The following is a 25,290-nucleotide window of genomic DNA, read 5'->3' as shown; positions in this document are numbered from 1 at the left end:
CTGAGATTCATTAAACTTTGTGTGAAAAAAGGGACTTGCCCTAGCATATCCAACAGTTGCCAAATGGGCGGGCAAGTTTAAAACTGGGCATCCTGAGACAACAGATGCCCCCCCCCCCCCCAGGTCAGGAAGACCTTCCACAGCAGTCACACCTGAAAAGATTGAATTGATGCTGTGCATGCCATGATCCTTGATGATAGACGAATATCAGCCAGAAACATTGCAAAGACTCTGCGGATATCCAGGGAATGAGTTGGGATTATTATCTACCAACATCTGGACATGCAGAAGTGCTCAATGACATTTTTCCTCACCAACTTCAGCATTAGAAGAAGACAACATTGAGGAATTCTATACAGATTTGCAAAAAGCAGTACATCAGACATCAAGTCGAGATCTCCTAATTGTAATGGGGGACTTAAACACAAAAGTAGGCAAAGACTGGGATACCTGGCCAAGAGTAATCAGACAGTTTGGGTATGGAGAAAGCAATGAACATGATGAAAGACTGCTAAACTTCTGCTCAAATAATAGACTAACAATAACCAAACTCTCTTTAAACAAGCAAAACCCCAAAGAAAATGGACATGGATATCACCAGACAGATAAACAAACCAAGAATATGATAGACTTCATTATTATTGTAAACCAAAGATGGAAATTTAAAAAAAAAAAAAAAAAATCAGCTAATGCCTTTTTTGTTCCCATAGAGGGAGTAGGCAAGGCATTTAGCCCTAACTTTTGGGCAGTTCAATCTCCACTGGTAGCCAATCAGAGATAGCTAGCCCAAGGCTATCACTAATTAATTGGTACACTGTGAAGAAAGTGACTAGCAAGTGAAGCCATCTCGTGGTCCCTAACACAATATTTAATGTCTGAAAATAGTGTGGGTTCGACGGCCAATTTTCTTGAGTTTATGAGAAGAAAAACCCGAGTTTTCAGGAGAAAAAACCTGCTAGCCCGTGCCAGAGATTGACTAACTCGGGAACCGATCAAGAAAATATTTAGAAAAAATGTACCTCTAGTTGGTGACTAGATTCGAATGCCTTTCATCGTGCTGTACTTGTGAAACTGGATGTATTTGATAATCCGGTTTCACAAGTATAGCCATTCTGGTCTTGCAGCTCATGCTCTGGATACACGCCACATAATACGGTGGAAAAAAGCTACAGTAATACACCGTAGCAAATACAAATTTGAAAGACTATTTATGGAATCAGCCTCAGCCCTAAGAAAGTCTCCAAACCTCAACAAATTTGGTTGTATGCGACTGCCCCAAATTTGGGAGGCTTACATCAGCAGACCTTCAGCCCAACGGCCAAGAACACCTACTTAGTCCGCTAGAGGGCACCATCAGGACTTTTAGGAGAACAATAACTTCATATCTTCATTCCCAGTTACTGTGTTGTAGTGCCTACGTGCACGTGCCTTTTTTTTTTGTAAGTTCCTTTAGAAGATGGCAACATGACATTGCCGAAATATCGGAAAGTATTTATTAAAGTATAATTTAATTTACATCCTTAACTACGTTGAATTCCTTAAGTGTTTTAATAATGCATAACCAACGTATAAGCCTGTCTATGAGAATATATCAGAAAATAATTCACAGAGCCATTTTATAGTATTTGGCCCGCTATTAATCAGAAATTCAGGATCGACACCATCGAAGCCTGGGGCCTTGCCTGCTTTGATATCTTTTATGACGGCTTTTACTTCATCTATAGTGAAGATTGAGGCATATTGTGAGAAAGCATGGGCATTTATTTTTAAAGCTCTAAGTTCTTTCCTAACTTTCTTGGTATGTTCACGGTCCCTAGGTGCTCTTGACATATTAACGATTTGATTAGCTATTTTCTCAGGGGAGATGATTTTGCTTTTTCTTTTAGGTAGATTAGTTGTGGATAGTTGTTGGAGAAGATTCCAAGCTTTTCTACTTGATCGTTTGAAGTCAAGGTTTTCAGTCGTATCAATCCATTTTGTTTTTCGAGATGAGTTTAGGCTATGTAGTAATTCATCTGCTATTTCAGGATCTTCACTTTTCAGGAACTCTCTGTAGAGATGTTCACTCTCTTCATTCCATCCAGGGACATAATCTTTTCTGTAACTTCTAGGGAACAAAATTTATCACTGATGCTAAAGTCATATCTGCAGCTGAGGACTGGTTTGTGCAACAAGGGAAAAATTTTTTTCTTAAAGGATTGCAAATGATGCAGCAGCATTGTAACAAATATATAACACTTTGTGGAGATTATGTAGAATAATGTGTTAAGTTCCATGGTTCTACCTCAATTCCTTCATGGTGATTAAAAACAATAAATTACACGATAACCACAGTAATTAACTTTAATGAAATGAAAGTACAGATGTTTCGTACTGAAAATAACAGTACATCATCAGTTCGTAGAAACAAGCAAATCAAAGAAAGGGATACAAGTACAGCAGTCGGTGGTTTACCAATTAAAAGCTGGTACCATGTGTTAGAAATTAATATTAATAAATTATTAATAAACAAATTATTAAAAATATTATTAAAAACTATTTTTGATGGTTACATAAATCAAAACGATCACCTTGAAAAAGTAGAAGACTTTGTATACCTTGGATCACACATCTCAGATTCCTTAACAGACATTCAAACAAGAAAACAGAAAGCACTGCAGTTCCACAGAAGTCATAATAAAGTATGGAAGTCAAGCCTCATCTCAAAGGAGACAAAGATTTGTCTTTACAATTGCACCTGCCAGTCTATCTTTCTGTACAACTCCCAGACCTGGAACATCTCAACAAAAGCAGTGACCAATATTATAAATAGCTTTGAAACTACTTGTCTAAGAAATATCCTGGATTACTCTTGGGAAGACCACATCCCAACTCTATTATATTAGATGAAACCCAGCAAGATCCTCTAGTCAGCACTGTTCAAAGATACCAAATAAAATGGCTTGGCCACCAACTCAGACATCCACCCTCTGTACCCTTTAATGCTCTGGTCCTCTACACCCCTACAGATGGGGAAAAAAAAAAGAGGCAGACCTTGAACTCCATATTGGAAATACAGCAGCAATATTCTCCCCTTTTCCCCCCAACTCTGCATCAGAGATCTGTCAATTAGCATATGACTGAGAAGCCTGGTTTTCCTTCACGTCATAACTTCCAAGTCCTATCTCAGTGTACACATACTACTTATTTGTTTTGATTGGTTTCTTTATTTATAATTGTAAGATTATAAATAAAGAAATAAGATGTTCATATTTAAACCTGATTCTATGGAGAAGACAAGCTTCATCCCACTGGATACTGTGTTTAGTGTCAAAAAGTCTACTCTGGTACAACATAGTATTGACACTAAACACAGCCTGGAACTCTTTTTCCGGAATACTCTTGGGTTCCTTTATCACATTATGCTGAATATCAGCAATGTCAGAAAATCTTCGTCCTCTTAGCACAGTCTTTAATTTTGGAAACAGCCAGAAATCACAGGGAGCTAAGTCGGGTGAATAAGCAGGATGACCTAATTCAGTAATAAATTTTTTGGCCAGAAACTTTCTCACAATGAATGTACTATGAAATTGGCTCATTGTTGTGATGGATGATCCACTTGTCAGGCCATAATTCAGGTCTTTTTCTCCAAACAGAATCTCGTAAACCTTTTCAGCACCTCTAAATAGCATTGTTGGCTGACTGTACCTGTTCAATCAATTCATAGTGGACTACCCCCCCCTTGTGATCAAAGAAACACACCAGCATAGTCTTGAACTGCAAATATTGACATGCATACTTTTTTTGGATGTGGCGAACTCTGGTATTTTGTTTCAGGATAGTACTGGAAGCACTGCATTTCATCATCTGTAATTACTCTCAGAAACATCTGCTTATTTGCAGAAAGATCAGTTGTAACTTGAAGCCGCTGCTGCTGCTGTTCGTCTGTCAAGATCCGAGGCACAAACTTTGCAGAAATTTTTCGCATGCCCAATTCTTCAGTCAAAATTACCCTGACTGTTTCTCAATTCATTTGCAATTCATCAGCCATTAATCATACACTTAATAGTCTGTCAGACCGTACCAAATCTCACACTCCATTCACATTTGCATCTGTCATTTTTGTTTTTGGCTGCCCACTTCTGGGGTCGTCATTCACATCTTCTTGCCCACCTTTGAATCTTTTTCAGAACATCCACACCATATGCCACTTTCAACAGCTCCAACGTTTCAGTAGCAGTTTTGCCGATTTTCACACAAAATTTGATATTAACACTCAGATCTCTATTGTTTTTGCAGTAGCCAACTAGCAAATGGCTCTATCAGCTTGAGGTTTACATACGCATTAGTTAAAACATGTACAAAGATGATTACTCACGTGACTCCAACCAAATCACCACACGGACGGCACTACATGGCCGTTCAGGGAATTAAATTGTCACACCCCATATCCTTAATCTTAGCAACTTCCTCATAGCTCAATGCTTTCACCTGCTTCCTTTCTGATATCAGTGATCTCTTCTAGTTGATTATAAATCCAATCCACAGTTTTGCTGACGACAGTGTACTCCACATATTGCTGATCTGGTCCACTGGGTAGTTAGCATAACTGCTGTTTCATCAACAGGCCTGTTCTGATCTCATTGTGGACATAAATGTTGTGAAATTAATAAATAAATTTATTAATAAATTTATTTATTAATTTCATCACTCAGTCAGGCCTCCACTAAGCAGGGAACTACCATTCTCTGCTTAGTGGAGGTCTGAAATAGTTTGAAAAATTTCCTGATTATATAGCCAGTAACTTACCTATGGTACTGATACTAATTTCATGGGTGGGATTATCATAAAACTGTTTCTCAACAGCCTTACTTTTGACAGCACCCCAGGCAAGATAATTCATTCTTTCTTAGCATAAAAGAATACTGTTCTCATATTTGGGGTTGTGTTCCTAAAAATGGTTGACCCAGTACTGAAGAGAGCAGTTAGGTTGCTTAATGACTTGTATTTCACCAGCCCTTTCCATGCTCTTTCACATAAATGTTGTTTTCGCTGCTTGGGTTTTCCACAAATATTTTCATTCTTACTATTCATTAGAATAGTAAGAATGTCATTGGGAATTTTCCCACTCTCCTTTGAATCTATCAAAATGTATCTTGTAACTACTCGATACTGCTTCATCTTTCAACTCCCAACTAAAATTTTTTTCTCTCTTCGTTCATTCTTTCTATCATTTTATTTTGCCACACACTCCTTTATGTATTTCCTAAAGAGAAAGTACAGTTGACAAGTCTTCAAATCTAACATGAACAACTTTCTTATTTTTCTACATTTCTGCTTGTCCACAGAAGCAATGTACTATAGATTGAATGGGATTACCATTAACAAAAAAAAAAAAAAAGTGTCATTTTTATCGTATACCACTTGTTGAACACAGGAATGTGAGCATGATAGGATGATACAGAATTTTTGTGAATACATGTACCATTTGCACAAGTGTATTTGCTAAGGACAAATTCATGACAGCAACTGACTTTCATTTTGCTATTGTTTTGTAGGTTAAGATATACAATTGGGGCTATTTACTCAGTTAAATAGTAGACAGTCCTAACTACTCTTTCACACTCATCTTTTTTGTGTGGTTAGATAACTGTTTCCATTTTTTCGATGATTTAAATAATTTTTGCTGGATGCAAGGTATTCATTCCTGATTTTGCTCAACATTCCTGTCTATTTTTCAAATCAGATGTGCCAGCTGTTCAAGAACCACTTCCAAACTAAAAATACAGCATACTACAAATATTCATAACCAAATTTCTTGCAAAAGAGACAAAGAAGCTTTCAAAAACTTGAGATAAAAAAAACACTTCCAAATCTGACTTTGAGAATGACTAAATGCAAATTGGGATAACATTGGATCATGACATCTGGTCCATGACCATTGGTTACAACTTTTTTGTTTTCATGATACTACTTCTTTCATATTCAGTATAGGAGTGGGAACATGAGATAAAGGTGTGACCATTGATAACATAAAAAAAAAGACAGTCATCTCATACTGAATCCAAAGTAGTACTTTGTTGTTGTTTTTTCTCTCTCTCTCCTGCCTCTCCACTTTTTGTCTTTTTTCCAGAAACATGTTAAAAGAATTGCTGATTCCTGACTAGTCTGAGTACCAAAAAAAAAAAAAAAAACTTATGTATATTATTTCTGGGAAAACTCCTATGTTAATAAAAAAAAGTTAATAAAAACATAAAATAATTATCATCATTCATCTCACTTCTGTTTAACTTTTATCACACACACACACATCCTCGATCTATAATAGGTTTTACAACCTCTTGTGTATGGGAATTGATATTTAAAAAAGAAAGAAAGAAAAAAGAAAAGCTCCTAGCTGTACTCAAAAATAAATGCCAACTATTGTTGCCTGCTTTGCTTCGGTTCTACATACATGCTCATTTTTTTTTTAGAATTTTTCTGCATCTTAGGGAGTAGCACTTCTCCAACTCATTACAAAGAAAAAAGAAACAAGAAAAAGTTTGCCATCAAACCATAATGGAAGTCATTAAACTCAAATCTTTTGCCAGCTGGCCATGTTATAATTTACTTAATCACCCAATATGATTTCTAATGTGGAGCTTCTAACATGTATCAGCCACCTCTGGAAATGCCATAGAAAGGTGTATAGAAAGTTAGGCAGTCTCTTTTTAACATTTTTGATAATTTAAGTTCTAGATATTGACATATAGTTGAAGTACTGCATAGAACAGAGGATTGAGTGAATAGGGTTCTCTATGGCAATCAAAAATGGGATTGTAAAGGATAAGCTTTACTTCAGCAGTCTGTGTGTGTGTTATGACAAGGTACTGGATAGGAATGAAAGGCCTTATATATGGTAATGTTCTTGGACTGTGTGCAAGTATTTGATAGATTGCCCATTGGCAAGTTGGTATATTGCAGAGAAATATAGGAATGGATAAGAGATTATCTGAATGATAAGCAAGTTATTAAACTCAAAACCATGTATGGAGGGAATAAGATATCTTCCAGTAGAGGATGGTAACCAGCAATGCATTGCAGTGATATTCTTTGACCATTACTGTTCAACTTGTTTGTCAGTGATATTTCAGGTTGATTGACAACATAAATTTTTTTGCTGATAATGGAGAGTAATAAGGAGCAATGAAAGTTAGTCGATCTCATATGGAGGTTGCAGGGATTTTCCCTGGAAACTTTGGGTTTTTCATTCTGCACACAGACAAATCAGTGATGATTTACAAATAAAAATACTAGTGGTGGTAGTGGGCAGTAGATAGTATTGTGTATAGATGATGGTGGTGACATTCTGTGTAGTTAGTGGATTAAGTGGTGGAGATGGAGTTGTGGAGAAGAGTTCCCTTCCTTGATGGATCGTTGAACTCCTTGGAGGTATCATGTAATAATAATAATGCTATGTTTTCCCTTCATGAATATATAAAGTTGCATCATGAATGGATGATTGGGATTACTGTTTTAAAGTTAATAAGAGCAAAATATTGTATTTTGAAATGCAGTGGTGTAGGGCTCTATATTGTATTGGTGGAACTATGCAGGTGGATGAAATTTGTTATCTGAAGGTGATGTTTGACACATGCCTGGAGCTCAGAAGGCACATTACAAGTATTATAAGGACTACGCTAATACATTGCTACTATGATAAGCACACTGACAAGTAAAATTAAGGCAGTGGTTTGCTGTTGTATAAGGTGCTGATTAAACTATAAACTTTTGTATAGATATGGTCATCTGATTTTCATTGCAGTGAAGAAACTCGAGAGAGAGAGCAAAGACTGACTGGAATAACATTAGGATTCTGAAATGTTGGCTATGGAGAGATATCAAGGCAGTATATTGTTTCCACTCTTTAGGATTTCAAGTTACAGATATGATCCTTGCTGTAATGAAGGACTTCATTTCTCACTCCATTCACAATTCCTTCCTCACTATATAATATTTGAAAGAAATGTGCCAAGGCAGTCTTGAATGTTTGTAATTAACTGTAGGTGGGAGATGAGTTTTATTGCCTAGTGTGGGATCATCACCCATCTTATTGGAGACTCGCAGAAGTTCCGTGCTTGATCTCTAGAGCAGGGTTTTTGGATTATGTAAAAATAAATTCAAAAAATATAAAAATTCTTAGTCAGCCCATAACACTAATGCTCTGTAAGTTTACAATCTCTCATGGGTGGGAGTTATATAAACAAAAAATAAAATAAAATAAATCTTGGCTAATGTGCAAGTATGCATCAATTGCAAAACAACCATCAATAAATCCAAATCTGACTTTGAAAGAGTTAAATGCAGAAACTTGCCTCTGTACAAATGACAGTCTTGCTTTCCAGTCCTTTGCAAAGGTCATTGATCTCAACCTTTGTTCATTTGTGCCTCTATACCTTTCACTTATCTGGATAGAACTCTATAACAACATCCAAAGACAGGCTTCCTAGCATCTTTCTTCTCCTTTCATCTACATTAACAAATCAGTTACCATCATTTATACCAGAAATAGGTCTGTTGGTCTTTCACCTGAAAAATATCAGAAGGATTGTAATAATCTAGATACTAAAAAGTCTTCCTGTTTACTCAATAGCATCCATTGTAATCTCGTGCTCTTTTTTACACCTGTTTGTCCTTTTAGCACACATAAGCAAGCCTATATATTCAGCCTATTCCAAAAAAAAAAAAAGAAAAGAGACGAGTCTGTCATCCAACTATCAGCAGGTCATTGCTCTCACCTCAATCCTCTTTGGAATTAATGGTCAATTTCTTCACTTCCTCGGAGTCTACCAGTTAATCAGTTAACTGGTAGACTCCGACCAGTATGGCTTCTTTTCCATAGAAAGGTTTTGGGAAACCTCTGCTTCTTTTGATATATCCAAGGCATTTGATTAGGTTTAGCATAGACCACTTCACTAGATTGCCATTCTGTGATCTGTCTTATCATCATTTGTAAGTGCATAGCCAGCTTTTTGTCTGATCGTTAACTTCATGTAATGGTTGAAGACTTTCAGATTTCTCTGCCTTTGAGCATTCCTGACGAAACAGAGCATTCATGAGGGCATGAGTGCTCTGTTTTGTCACCCTATACATAAAATGACCTTCTGTTGCTATGTCATAATAAAAGAGGCCACCATGCTTCATCACAACAAATACAAACTTGACCCTTTAGAATTTGCAGCAGACTTAAAAAATGCAGCCTAATCTTAATAAATATGGTTGCATTAAACTTCCCAAAATTTGGGAAACTTTAATTCTTAGCCCCCCCCCCCAAAAAAAAAAAACATCTAAGGCTAGCCAACAGCACTGTAGAGGACATCCCTCATCAAATTTTAGTCTTTATTTATTCTACTTCATTTCTTCCACTTATTGTTTCTTGTGTGTTATTACAATTTTAGCATTGTTTTCCCTGATGATGTCTCTTTGACTGGGATGAAATATTGAAATTGATTAAACTTCAATGATTTCTCTTTGTGCTGTAAATTATTCCATTAAAGTGCAACACGAATGTAAACCAGCACCTAAGCCTGAATATGTGTTTATCATATAAAAGAAGTTGATGCTTATACCAGAATTTCAAACTTCCTTAAAATAACAGGGATGATCAACCTAACCAAGTTCAAAAACACAAAATAAGAGTTTCTAAAGATATGTGAATTGTACCATACAAAGTTCTTGGCAGAGCTTTGTATGGTAAATATTTCACTTTATGGAAGTGAAATGTATACTATAAAAACTGCAAAAAAAAAAAAAAAACACACACACACAGGGTCAAAAAAAACACCTAAAAGACCTAAAAATTGACCCAATAATGCATAAAATATACAAATACAGAAAGCATTGGATCAAGTATGTTGAAAAATTTGACAGTTCAAGATTACCTATAAAAGATTTTCTGATACCACCCAGTTAGAAGTCAAAGTAATCAAGAAAAGGATCTTTTGTACTCATCCATTCTTATTTGCCAAAATTCTCAACTCACTATGCATATTTTTCATTTCACTTCTCATTCTGATCAACTTATTTTTCAAGGCTTGCATCCTGGCAATTATACTATCTGTCAGTTTATCATCCGTTTCTTTCATTTCTTCATTCCGACATTTCTTTACTTCCAATGTCACTCACTTTTGTTTCTTCAGATATACTTTCTTTTGCTTTTATAGTTCCACCTGCTTCCATTCCGTGATTCGTATGGGTATTTGCTCATGTGATTATGCACTATTTCATTTTATTGTCAGCCAGTTTTGCATTTACTGATAACTCATAGTCCAATAGAATATTACACTCTCGACATTCATACTCTCTTTGGTTTCTCTTCACAAACATGCTCTTCACATTCCACCACATATACATGTTTCATTTACAACCTGTACCATCCTCGGAAAGTCCACACTGTTAATTATGTTTGATTTTCATGCAGCCCGATTTTCTCGAATTCCTAATCTCATTTATACTGAAATTTTGTCGTTGTTCACTGCAAGCTTCAAATATAGTAAAAATAAAAGCTTGTTTGAAACACACTAATCTCCACAATCACTTAGTTATGCTAAGCTATAAAAAAATAAAAACTACACTAAAACACAAATCCAAATTGCTATTTTACTACAAAGATAAAACTTATCTTTTCAGCAGCAGCTTTCACTTAGTAGCACTTACAAATTGTTAAAAACAAAAACCATACATGTATCAAATGACACAGAAGAGGAATGGGAAATTTTGAAACAAATTCTGACAAAAGCAGCAACAGAAAGTTTAGGAATAAAGAATAAATGGAATAGAAAACGAGGACTATGAAACTGGGACAAAGAAATAAAAAAGATAACAAAAAAAAGAAAAAAAGGGGAGAGAGAGAGAGAATTACCAGAAATGGCTAAATACCAAGACAGTAGAAGCAAAAATAGAGTACAAAAGACACTGCAATTGCAAAACGAGAAGTAAGAAAACAACATAGAGAGAGGTGGAACAATTTTGTAACAGAACTGGAAAAAGGATATAGATAAGCTACAACCAATAACTTATAAAATAATAAAATACATGAACAAAGAAATAATCATATCTTATTTTCAAAATCTCAGGACTAATGATGAAGTAAAATTTGATACAATACAGAATAATCTAACTGAAAATATTACGATATTTTCAACACCATTGAATCATTTTCATCAGTGAACATCATTAAGATTAGAACTATGACTGCATATATTTGTGAAAAATGGATATGGAAGGTTCTGTGAAGTTTGACTTTTGACCACATGGGTCCCACATGTTCTCTATGCAGTATTTGGGATCAGGTTTCCACACTGTTATTTACAAAGTTTCATTTTCTCACTGATATCTCTTCTTTATAATTGATTATTAATGTGCTTCATCTTCACAGTGACATTTTTCTTCCAGTTTTTTTTGTAATTGCCACCATTTTTTTTTTTTTTCCACTGTGCATAAGGTCAGATCCTGTCAGGCTTGTACATGTGATTCAGGGTTTGTGCCTTCTGACTTTGCTATTCACACTGATATGAATGTCAATCTGTTTGTCAGGGTATTGCAGGTCACTTTCATTAAGCGTGGGAAGTTTCATTCCATCTCTCCATGTAAATGTGGCCCCAAAGCAGTGACACTTGAACAATTTTCTTGAGGTCAAAATTGCATTGTCCAATGAACCTGCAAATGTCATCCTTTAGTATTATATCAGTTTCTAAATGGAAATTTAGAATAATGGTGTTGTACTTTTTATTTTCTGCCTCGATTGTGTCTTGAATTGATGAAGCAATGAGATTGCAGAGCTTGCTAGTGTTGTCTGTGGTAATCATGTTAGCTTCAAGACGCTGATTGTGGATCGCTTTGAGCTTTTTTGCTGTTCAAGGCTATCCATATGCCTTGCCGAGGTTTAGGAATTTTTAATGCTGGAGAGGCACAGGGGGAACAGATAAATGGCTGGCTTGAAGTTGCTTGGGAGTTTGAGTTCACTCTTTCACCTTTCGTCTTTCTTGTTCATTTCCTTCTGCATGTATTTTCTATGAGTATTTCCATAGCCAGTGTTCATCAGAATTAACATCAGCAATTCTCCAGCCTCTCTTCTAATCCTAACAACTGCCCTTATGTATTTCCTAGAAAGTACAATCATATCTTAGGTTGTCATCGAAAGTGAAAAAGTTCTTCTTTCTTTCTTTTCGATCAACCTTTTGTTTGGAATTGCCATTTAAAAAAATGTATTTCATCACACAGCTAAGAAACTAGTCACTTATACTTAAATGAAAACATGCATATCGTAAAATGTTTTACAATATGCATGGTGTTTCTATGGTAAGATGTTTTATTGTCTTAGGTATTCTCTGCTCAAAACAGTTGGATTGCTCAGATATAATAGTTAAATAACTGTAATTCAGAACGATTAAATATCACACCTTTATTAAGAAATCTGTTATCAGAAAATTAAACACATTTTTGTCCTTATTCATTTTATTTGAAATTAATTTATTATTATAATAAGTTTAGTTTAATCCTTTATCCAAGTGTGAGCAAACAAAGTTTGCACCTGAAAGTATCTTCAGGACTGGGGTAAGGTAGTATAACACCAGGCAACTCGTTGCAAAGGTGGAGAAAGCTCTGTCATCACTCCTATCTCAGTATCTCCCATAACGCAAAGCACATCGCCTTGTGGATATGTGTAACTTTGTTTACTCACACTTGTATAAAGGATTAAACTAAACTTATTATAGTCTAACCAAGTGAAAAATAAACTCTCAACATCTTTCTCTGAATCCTGAGTAATTTAATGATAAGGTTTTACACCCTTTGGCAACTCCTATAGGTTAGGATGACCTCTCATTGCTTCTGCCTTTGTGTCTCCACTACTGGGCCTGACTCCCACTGACAAGACCTCAATAAAGGTCGAAACCGGTATGGGTAGTGGTCCTTGCCTTAATGCATAGCATTACACATATCTGCAAGGAGATATGCTTTGCATTATGGGAGATACTGAGATAGGAGTGATGAGAGAGCTTTATCCACCTTTGCAAAGAGTTGCCCGGTGTTGTACTGCCTTACCCCAGTCCTGAAGATACTTTCAGGTGCAAACTTTGTTTGCTCACACTTGGATAAAGGATTAAACTAAACTTATTATAGTCTAATCAACTGAAAAATAAACTCTCAATAATTTATTATTTTATTTTATTTTATTTTTATCTTACCTAGCAAGACATTTTGGTGTAAGGAATTGCTATTCTGCAACAAGAGCCAATCTAAAAATTGGAAAGAATACCAAAGTTATCTGCCAAGGATTTACTGGGAAACAAGTAAATATATATTAATTTTTTAATTTTAATTTTAATAATTTTTAGTTATCAGAAATTCAAACCATTGTAATCATTTATTTTTCTTCTCACACAGATGCTTATTCTGTATATTTTAGTACCTTATAACACATTATAACACAGTATTTAAATACATAAAGAAAATGTGCCATTACGTCCCATAGTGGATGGCATTGATTCCCCCACATACAAATTAGCTAAACATTTGGCCAAAGAGCTCACACACTATACTGGCAACACACCATTACACATAAAAAACTCAGTCCACTTCAAAGCCAGCATAGAAAACCTTACACTCCAACATACTGACATAATGGTCAGCTTCGACATCTCCTCCTTATTCACAAATGTCCCACTCAAGGAAACTTTAAAGCTAATCCAAGCTAAATTTTTCCCCCGATATCTCAGCCCTATTTCAGTTCACAATGAACTCGGGCTATTTCGTTTGGCAGGGAAAATTCTACAAACAAATAGAGGGGACAGCCATGGGCTCACCACTCTCCCCACCCTTGGCCAATTCCTTTATGGAGACCTTTGAGGAAAAAGCCTTAGCCTCTGCCCCACAAAAACCAACCATATGGCTTCGCTATGTTGATGATGTGTTCGCTATTTGGCCACATGGCTCTGAAACACTCCTCTCCTTCCTTACACACTTAAACAACCAACACGCCAGAATCAAGTTCACCCTGGAAAAAGAGGAAAACAACTGCCTCCCTTTCCTAGACACACTAGTCACCCGCCAGCCTGATGGAACTTTAGTTTTCTCAGTTTACAGAAAACCCACCCATACAGGCAGATACATCCACCAACAATTCCCCCCCCCCCCTCACAACAATATGGAGTGGTAAAAACACTATACAACAGGACTAAACTAATCTGTTCTAACGACATAGCCCTTAACGCTGAACTAAATCACATCCTCAACACTTTCTCAGCCAATGGCTATCCCCCCCAAAAAATCCAAAAAATATTAAAACCTACAAACCACATCCCCCCTCCTCCCCCCCTCCACAAAAAAGATTACTCTAAATCCATCACCATTCCCTACATCCGAGGCACCTAAGAAAAAATTACCAAAATTCTAAAAAAACATGACCTCACCTCCTGTTACAGGCCTTACAGAAAATTGGCATCCCTTATCCACTCTACCAAAGACCAACCACTTCCCCTAGACCTACCTGGTGTATACCAGGTCCCTTGCAGTTGTAAACTGTCGTACTTTGGCCAAACAGGCAGGACAGCGAATATCAGAATTTCTGAACACAAGGACTACATCCGGTTTTACAAGTATAGCCATTCGGGTCTTGCAGACCATGCTCTGAATACTCGCCACAGAATATGGTGGAAGAAAGCAACAATAATACACCGGAGCAAATATAAATTCGAAAGATTATTTATGGAATCAGCCTCTGCCCTAAGAAACTCTCTAAACCTCAACAAATTTGGTTGTATGCGACTGCCCCAAATTTGGGAGGCATACATCAGCAGACCTTCAGCCCAACGGCCAAGAACGCCTACTTAGCCTGCCAGAGGGCACCATCAGGACTTCTAGGAGAACGATAGCTTCATATCTTCATTCTCAGTTACTGTATTGTTAGTGCCTGTGTGCACCTGCCTTTTTGTAAGTTCCTTTAGAAAATGGCAATGTGACATTGCCGAAATATTGGAAATATCTATTAAAGTATAATTTAATTTATATTCGGATCTACGTTGTTTCAATTCCCTAAGTGATTTAGAAATGCATAACCAACGTATAAGCCTGTCTACGAGAAAAAGAAAAATATAACACATTATCAAATATGGCTTGGTTTGTGATGATGATGATTGTGATTATCATTTTTTTTTCAAAGTCACATAGGAACTTTCCACTTGTGGTTATTTCATCACATTTCCAAAGAGGAAGGGTGGGGATAATTGTCTGGTAAGATATTCTACAATTTCTGTAACCTTACATTTATAAGAATTGTATCATATGAGGATAACCTGAAAAGTTCTCAGCCTAACAATGTAAAAACAAATTTATAATTTCAAAATTATTTTTATTTTTCAACATAATCTCCTTTAAGACTAATACACTTATTCAAATGATGCTCCAGCACCATTATCCCGTCCCTGTAGTGGTTCTCAGTAAGATCTGCAAAATACCCCTCTACAGCTGCAATCACCTCTTGATTCGAAGAAAAACACTGACTAACAAAGAAGAGTTTTAGGAAGAGATAGAAGTCAGAGGGAGCCAAATCTGTGGAATAGGGTGGATGTTCCAACAATTCATAGTGCAGATCCCTTAATTTTCCCATTGCCAAAACACCTTTGTGTGCAGGTGCATTGTTCTGATGAAAGATGATTTTTTCTTCTGCAAACCGGGTCTTTTCTCACGGATTTTTTCATCTAGTCTGGTTAAAAGATCAGAATAATATTCCCTGGTTATTGTTTTACCCTTTTCAAGATAATTAATAAACAAAATACCTTTAGCATCCCAAAACACCGATGCCATGACCTTTCCTGCTGATGGAACCGCCTTTGTCTTCTTTGGCGCTGAACAATCAGCTTCTGTCCACTGTTTTGACTGCTATTTGGATTCTGGTGTATAATGGTGAATTCAAGTCTTATCCATAGTAATAAATCGATGCCCAAAATCAGTTTTATTCTTGTTAAAACATTCCAAGCACTGTTCAGAAATTTTCATGTGAGTGTGTTTTTGATCTGCTGTGAGCAAGCGTGTCACCCATCTTGCGCAAAGCTTTTTCATTTGCAATTCTTCATGCAAAATATATCCTGCACATTCTTTTGAAATGCCTATGGTCTCGATAATTTCACACACTTTGACTCACCGGTCATCCAATGCCATATCGTGCACTTGATCAATGATTTCTGGTGCTACACTTTTTGGATGTCTCCTCCACATGGATCATCTTAAAGACTGGTACGGCCACGTTTAAACTCGGCAGCCCATTTCTTAATTGTGGAAAACGAAGGAGAAGAGTGCCCATAAACTTTTAGGAACTTCAAATGAATTTCTTTTGGTGTTAAACCTTCATTTTATAGAATTTTATAACTGCACGATACTCAATTTTATCCAATTCAAGGGATACAGACAACACTTTTGCTTCAGACAGCAGCTGTGTAAAACAAACTACTTGATAGAATGACTTGCAATTTCACATGGATGCTTATGACAGATGTATCCAAGTCTCATCCATACCAACTTAGAAAAAAAAATTATGCCGATAGTGTTGCCATCTTCTATGGTCGAGGCCGAGAACTTTTCAGACCACCCTTGTTTCAGAGCCCCCCTAGTATCACTATATTATTGTTGATAGTGATATCAGATGGTTCAGGACACAAGAGTGTACAGGGGATTTGAAATAGGAAGTGATCACCATTTAGTTTTCAGCAGTATAAAACTGAATATCATATTGGAAAGAAAAAGCATATAAGAAAGTCTTAAAAAGAATAACTGTTCACCTCTGAACAGTTTTCAAAGGTGAACTGTAGATTCAATACGTGAATGTTATTCAAGAAAAAAAAAAATCAGAGTTCAAAAACATGAACCAAACCTTGAAGACTCATTGGCAGACCCTGAAGAAAAAAACATTGACTGACTCAGCCTGAAAGGCATTCAGTGAGGTTGTCTGGGCAAGGATAGAAAAATTAAAACTGCATGATAAACTCAGGAAGTTAAAAAGTACTCAAGGACAAGAAGAAAGCATATGGAAAGTTCATGGCAACTAAGCCAGCTTATGCTCCAAGAGAATATAGAGCAAATTGTAAGAAAAAGAACTGTATAAAACTTGTTAAACAAAAGTCATGGGAAATCTTTGGTAAGAACATAGAAAATAAATATCAGAAAGGTAGCAAAATATTCTGAAAGAGTACTGTAAAAGGAATCAGAGATAATAAAGATGACATTTTATTTATTCGTATGGGATCCCCTCCCATCCCCCCCTTGTCCTTTAGGATGGGTTGAGCCCTCCTAATGAGGGATTAAGTATGTACATTATGACTGTAGAACTGTGTGCGTTCATAGGGCCTGTTTGCCTGTTCTGAGGGACGAAAAACCCTGAGTTTCTGGGTTAAAAAAACTCTACCTCCTTATGAGACAGGCTAGCTCACCTTTAATCAAAAGAGACCAGATAAAGGTTCCTCATGTCATAGATGGGAATCAATGATTTCTCAAATGTCTCAAGATGGTCTCAAAGACCCCCCCCCACCCCCAGTCTTTGAGACCAAAGGGCTCTGTCTATACTGACTGAACTACAGAGGCTCTATAAAGATGACATGAACACTGAAGATGTTCTAGTTGTCTGGAATATTTGAAAGATTTCTAAATGAAACAAAACAAAAGGTACAAACCACTCAGAAAATACAATCAGTACATATCAGTACTTGAGGTACAAAGAGCTATCAAAAACCTGAAATGTTAAAATTCAGCTAAAGTAGATTGACATTCAGCAAAAAAAGCTTAAATATTATCATCATCGGTTGAGTGTACCTGATATGTACACTCAACCGATGTTTAGACTACTATATCACCATTACATGATTAAGTTTACATTATTATTAATCTCCATTTTTTAAAGAAAAATCCACAATTTTTCTCTAAATTAGTCTATTACTTGTCATCACTCCAATATTTTCCTATCTAGCATTTCATTCTTCTTCTAGGGCACTTCTGACTGAATCAATCCATCTAGACCTTGGTCTTCCTCTAGGTCTCTTTCCTGCCATCTTGGCATCAAACACCTGTTTTTGCTAACCTTCCTTTCCCATTCTGTTTAAGTGGCCATACCATCATAGGTTAGCTATCATCATAGTTTAGTTAGAGAAACCTGAAGACCTGCACTGGATGTGTTTAGAAGTACATCATCTGCGTAAAGCATTTTTTTTTTCATAATGTGCATCCTTGTCTAACCCCAGATTTTACATTAAACTATTTTCCTGTATTATCTTCAATTCTAACTGCTGACTTACAACTTAAATATAGAATATGTATTGCTCTGTGTAATGTTCCATTTATTCCATATAACTGTAGTGTTTTGAAAAGATTTTTCCTGGGCACCTTGTCATATTCCCATGCTTTCTCAACTATTTGTCGTAAAGTTAAAATCTGATCTTGACAGCCTCTATTTGGTCTAAACTCAGATTGCTCTTCTCTGAGTTTCTCTTCCACAATTTTTCTCAAACTCTTTTCAGGTATGTTTGCATAAATCTTACCTGGAACACTTGTTTAACAAACATGTCAAGATAAAGTCCTGAAGGTGTGGATAGTAGTATTTGGCATTGTGCTTAAGGTGTTAGTGGGATTACTGAGATATCGAATCCATATTTGGTTGATAATAGCAGGATTCTCAGAAGGTTAGCATAGATTTGTTAAGGGGGAGATCATGTTATCAACCCGCTTAAATATTACATCAGGACAATGATGCATTGGATGGCAGAAATGCATATATAGTGGTAGATTTCTCAAAAGCCTTTAATAGAGTGCCACATTAAAAGTGGTATTTAAACAATAGGATGAGATGCTAGAATTCATAAGTTGGATAGAAGATTGGATGTCTGATATTTATGAAGCTTTATATGCAGGAGCAGTACCTGGAAAGAGAAAGTCACTGATGTATCTATTTTAAGGTCCATTATTTGATTACCTTAGAGCCGAGATGGCACATGCACCAAAAGTGACACATTGGATGATTAGAAGTGGCACATTTATGCAAAAAGTATTAAACAAAAATTGATTTGTAGAAAAAAAGCTAAAACTTAGTAATTATTTTTAGTGATTTTATTGTTTCATGCACATCTTTCTCACATTCACTTGTTTGATCGTGAGGAGCCAAGCATTAATAACAGCAGTACGTCGCAGGTTTTTGTCAGTCGGTTTACATTACTTTTATATACTTAATTTTTCGAAAATTAAGTCTTGTTTTTACATTCAGCTACCCATCACAGTGCAAAAGAAAAAGAAGGTGATAGTAAGTGTGAATTCAATGATCAGTGGGGAAATGAGTTCTTACGTATAGCAAATCTGTCAAGAAAACAGTTGGCCACATTGTTCGTGAAAACACTTTCTCACATAATAAAATACATGACCTATGTAAGCAAAGTGGATATTAAATCCAGCATTATTTCAAAGCCAAATGTAGAAACTATGAAAGTTTAGTAAGGTAAGTTGGCCAGAGAACTTACAGGAGCATGCAGTACCTATGCCTTTTAAGTAGTCCGCACTAAGGCAACTTGTGAATTCTGGGGAGTGTATTCCCGTAAGCTCTCTGGTCAACTTACCTTATGAAATTTTCATAGTTTCTACATTTAGCTTTGAAATAATGCTGGATTTAATATCCACTTTGCTTATATAATTTTGCATTGCTGAACTGAAGCCTTTTGGTTCTTTATTTTAGTAATAATAGACACCAATATAAAACACATCAGACTGGAATAGAAGGAAAACTGAAGCTAGTGTTTGGGTCTGAATTAAGGAAGAAATTAAAATAAGATGAAATATGAATCAAAGATGCCTAGTAACTTACAAATGGAACTGATTGACTTGAAAACAAATTCATTATTGAAAATGAAATTTCATGAGCTTCCTTTAGTCCCAAATTCTTCCAACATATTTAATATCTGGTGATTATTACCCTGTGAGTATTTGCCAGAATCAAGAAAATTTGTCCAGAGTTATATCTGCTGTTTCAGAATGACATAGATGTGAACAAGCATTTTTAGCCATGAAATTGATTAAAAACAAAATGAGGTCGCCATTGACTGATTCAAATTTGAAGAATTCTCTGCTGCTTTCAGGAACTAATTTAATTGCAAACATTAAAAGCTTGGCGAAATCAAAACAGGCCCAAAAGTCTCATTAAGATAAGTAACGTTTATCTTGTTTTATATTAAATCAATATATCATGTCTATATTAACATAACTTACAGGGAGTTTTTAAGGGTACAAGAATAGTATGGCGCATCTGCGCTCGTACGTGAAAAAATTAGCACATGGAACGTAAAAGTTTGGTCATCCCTGCCTTTGAGCCTCTGTAGCTCAATTTGTTTCAATGATTTCAATTTCCTTTGGTTGGAAAGATCTGGATTCAAATGATCTGACACAAGGAACCTTTATCAGGGCTTTCCAGTCAAAGGTGATTTAGCCAGTCTCATGGAAGTGGAGGGTTTTTCCCTCAACAAAACTCAAGTTTTTTGTTTTTTGTCCATCAAAACATTCAAACTGGCTCCCATTAACACATATCTACAGACATAGGATACTAAGTTCGAGATGGAAAAGATTAGAACCTCGCCATCTTATCTTTCTACTGCACATTATGGATCTCGGGGTAGAGAATGCAACATGTACAGTAGGTGGGAATATCATGAAGTAAATATTGTAGAGTTGAATGCCTTCCTTGATGACTCCTTGGAGGTATCATCTAATAATAATAATGATAAGGGACCTTCAGATGATTTTGAATGGGGACCTGAAATTTTGGGACCATGTTACTAGAACTGTGAGGACAACACTAATGATGTGGCAAAGATGAAGAGGACATTGATGTATATAGAAATGAATAGGTTATTGTTCTACTCTACAAGACCTTGATAAGTCCATATGTGATTACTTTGCACACATTCAGGGCTGGTCTGAGAGTATCTGATGCCCCAGGCAAAGAAAATTTCACCCTAATACATTGTCTCTATATATATATTCTTTTCCCAAACTGTGTAGCAAAATCTGGTGCCCTCCCCCCCAAAGCTTAGCGCCCCTAGGCGATTGCCTAGGTTTGCCTAATGATAAAACTGGCCCTGCACACATTCCATTACCTTGTGTTATCACGGTAACGAAGATATTTTGGAAAGGATCCAGAGATAGATTCAAGACAGAGTGAAGGAATGCCATCATGGTTAGTGGAATGCATTCTTTAAGTTTGCATGTAGAACCAATTAAGCTTAAGGTACACTGTTTTGTATATGCCATGAAGCATGATGAATCTTCAACTCCATGAAGGTGGGTGATGATAATAATAATGTCTATAATCATCATCATTATTATATATTTTACTGAAATATTAAAACTAAAAACACACAAAAAAAATTGACTTATATTTAATTCATTTTCATGCAATATTTAATGAAACAAGTGAATAACTCTAAAGTCCAATCCAGGTGAAACAAGCTTAAGATTTATCCCAACCACCATAGCAGATAAAGTACGTTTGGAAACATCTAACATTTTAAATTTAAATTAAACAGTAACTAGCAACTTAACAAAATCTGAATTGACAGCAGTGAAATCACTAAAATTAAATCCAGACATCGTAATTACTAGAGCCGATAAAGTCATTCTAAATTGAACTACTTATTTGGAAAAAATGAATTTAATAGTCTTGGACAAGAGCACCTATCAGCTTGTTAACTATGACCTTACCAATCGAATAAAAAAGAAAATGGAGAATCCACTTAAATCAGTCACCACATGGCCCGAAGATACCATTACAAAATTACCTCCACACTACTCTTGTTCCCCGAGAATTTAAGGTCTACCAAAGATTCACAAACAAAACACTCTGGCCGATAGTCAAAGGTATAGACAGGACCAATTATCACCTAGCCAAGAAACTATCGTCAACACTCAAGGAGTTGGTGGGTCATTCCCTCTCCTATATTAAAAACACACAACACTTTGTAAACAAAATCAAAGATATCACACTGAAAAAAGATGATTTATTAGTCAGTTTTGATGTCTCTGTCCTCTCTACAAATGTCCCAATCAATGACACAATCCTTCTATTACAGGACAAATTCCTTCCCGATGTTACAGCGCTCTTTGCACACGTACTACGTTCTGACTATTTTGTGTGGCAAAACACTTTACCTACAAAAAGAAGGCACAGCCATGGGCTCACCATTATCCCAAATGTTCCACATAAAAGTATACTTTTACGTGGAACATTTTGAGCAACATGCTCTAGATTCCTCTCCTTTAAAACACAAAATCTGGCTTAGATACGTTGATGATGTTTTCGCTATCTGGCCCCCATGGCCGCCAAACATTAGACACTTTCCTTATTCAAAAGATATATTTCGGTGATTACACCACATTTTTTATTATTTGGTTATACAAAATACTGAAATAATAGTTCCCAACAAGTTTCGTAAATTGTAGGATTTACATCTTCAGGGGGTAAATAGTATAACTTAAAGTTTAAACAAGAGAATTAATAAATACAAATCATAACCATCTGGCTATTCATAAACTCAAATAACAGAATCTGTTATTAAAGGTAGGTGTCCCTACCTTTCCTAAAACCTGCTTGTTCCTCGGGCATCTCTGCCTCAACTTTGGCCTCAATCCTATTTAGCATGATCTTTAATAAAATTTACTTGCATGAGATATCAAACTAATAGTTCTATAATTCTTGCATGCCTTCATCTCACCTTTCTTGTGTAGTGGTATGAAAACTGACTTCTTCCAGTCTCTAGGCCATGATCCTGTCTCCTATATCCTTGTAATCAATCTATGAAACACTCTTATCCCTCCATCTCCTGTGGCCTTAATTAACTCTGCTGGGATTTCATCTGCACCTGGGGACTTATTGCTGTTGAGCTGCTTAACTGCTCTTTCAACTTCATGCCTAAGTGGAGAAGGTTCCAAATCAAAATTTTCTTGGTGGGAGGACTCCACATTTTTTTTATCCACTCTGCTGTACAGTTCCTCACAGTATTCTTTCCATCTGTTTTTGATTTCCAACTTTTCTGTTAGTAATGATCCATTCCTGTCTTCGATGACATTCAATTTAGGCTTGAACTTGTGCTTTAAGTCACGAACTAAATAAAACATCCTTTTATAATTATGCCTTCTCATCTGGAACTCTATTTCTTCACATTTATTAGTATAGAACTTTTCCTTATCCTGCTTGATGGCTCTTCTGATTTCTCTATGTAATCTCTTGTATTCTTCGGTCCCTGTGTCTCTTTGTTTTTCCAACCGCCTTCTTTTGATTAGTTCCCATGTTGAATCTGATATCCATGGGTCTCTTGGTTTTCTTATTGGGCCGAGATACATCTTCGCTGTATCCTGTATTATCATCTTGACTCCTTCCCAAAGCATTTCTGGTGAGATTTCCTCATTGGTCTCCAAAAAATCATCCAGCCGAGTTGATGTTTTTTCTGTGAATCCACTAGGAATTACTCTAACATCCAATCTAGTGGAATGTGCCTGACCTGGAAGTCTTCGAAGTCTTAGTCTTACTTTGGCTCTTAAGCTGATGGTCTGTACCACAATCTGCTCCAGGACAAGTATGCACATCAGAGATGCTGGTCTTCCACTGCTGGAGAGCCAGGATGTAATCAATCTGGTGCCTTGACCTATCAGTGTTGGATGTCCAAGTATAGGTCCGTCGTGGATGTTTCTGGAAGCAGGTATTGGTAATAACTAATCTGTTAGCACGGGCAAATTCCAACAGTCTTTCACCATGGGTGTTACGTTCACCCAGACCAAACATGCCACACTCCGTCCTGACTCTCATACTCTTTCCCACTTTTGCATTTAAGTCTCCTAAGATGTACAGTATGTCTCTCCTTGGTAGGCAGTCCAAAACAGTTTGCAAGTTTTCATAGAATTCTTCACTCTCTTCTTCAGGCCTATCCGTGTAGGGTGCATAAACTACCACAATTGATACATTGGTAGGCTGAGCCTTAAGTCTAATGGAGAGTATCCTATCATTAATGGAGTTGTAACCAAGAAGGCTTCTTGCCTGAGTTGTCTTCAGTATCACAGCTACCCCCATGATGTTTTGAGTCACCACCTGAGTAACTAGCTTACCATCCTGTCTTTTGAAGTGACCTTCTCCATTCCATCTGGTCTCTGTAATTCCCAAGATGTTAATTTTATACCTATCCATCTCTTTACAGACAATCTCAAGCGTACCCATCTGTAAACCCCGGACATTCCATGTACCTATGTAAAATTCCTTTCTAAGATTAATCTTATACATTCTGTGTTGCTCATTCACGGTATCACTGACTTTTGATGGAGACTGTAATATACTTCTCGAACAGGACCCTTTCCCAAGCCCTGAACGTGGCTCTGATTATTCTGCGCGACAGCCGATGCAGCATGAGATGCGTTATTAGGCACAAACATAGTAGCATTTTGGAGTGAAGTCACTGCAAGAAGAAAGTGGTAGGGTTGCAGAGTCAAGGGTCTGTCCAAATTATTAAATGAATTAAAACAAGTTGCTACTTCATATTTCATTTATTTATAATATAATGCTTTCTACATAAATTTTATAATATAATGAACGATATGACAATTTAATGTGAAGATTGGCCTTGTACTTCAACTACGAGACTATCAATATTGACGTTAGTATTACTTAAGGATAATCACATAGAATTTTCGAGGTTTTCGTCCGTTATTCTTGTCCGAATTTTTGATTTATTGTATTTCATCCTCGAAAAAAACTGTTCACAAATATATGTGCTGCCGAAAAGGCAAATGATTTTTCTTGAAAAGGCGCATAAATTTGTATATTTTTCTTCCACCAAATAAAATTTATAAAAATCCATCAAAGCAATATTCTTAAATTGTGATTTTAACACTAAATCCGCCTGAAGCTCAATAAGTTCCATCTGTAAGTTTTCTAGCACATTATTTACATCAGCATCCATCGGACGAGCAAATATAGCGAATGTGGACTCTTTGTTTTTGAAGTCCGCAAACCGTGTATCAAATTTCTCTATTAGTGCCTTCTGTTCATCTCCATAACAATTATAAGGGATGTTTTTATAAGTTGCTAGAGTGGGAAAATGACAACAATTTTTAGCTCTTATCTGACTTTCTGACGATCTTAGTTTATTACAAAAAGCTTTGACATGTCCATGCATTCATACCAGTTGTCCTTGTTTTTGTAATTTAAGATTCAGTTCGTTTAGGTATCCGGTGACATCTACAAGGAATGCTAAATCACACACC

General features: G+C 36.3%; 1 protein-coding gene across 1 annotated transcript in view; it reads left to right on the top strand.

Moving 5' to 3' along the window:
* Positions 1 to 25,290, top strand: part of Scsalpha1 (Succinyl-coenzyme A synthetase alpha subunit 1) — a 110,890-nt gene that overhangs the window by 3,622 nt on the left and 81,978 nt on the right. The window contains exon 2 of the mRNA XM_090392714.1: positions 13,210 to 13,310. Within this exon, the coding sequence (XP_090248840.1) occupies positions 13,210 to 13,310 (101 nt within the window). The remainder of the gene's footprint in view (positions 1 to 13,209; positions 13,311 to 25,290) is intronic.

Source organism: Typopeltis vanoorti, chromosome 5, assembly GCF_054136105.1.
Source record: "Typopeltis vanoorti isolate ZY-2024b chromosome 5, IOZ_Tvanoo_1.0, whole genome shotgun sequence".
NCBI classification, from domain to species: Eukaryota; Metazoa; Arthropoda; class Arachnida; order Uropygi; family Thelyphonidae; genus Typopeltis; species Typopeltis vanoorti.
Note: the sequence above shows the minus strand (reverse complement) of the source record. Positions and strands in the feature narration are given on the sequence as shown.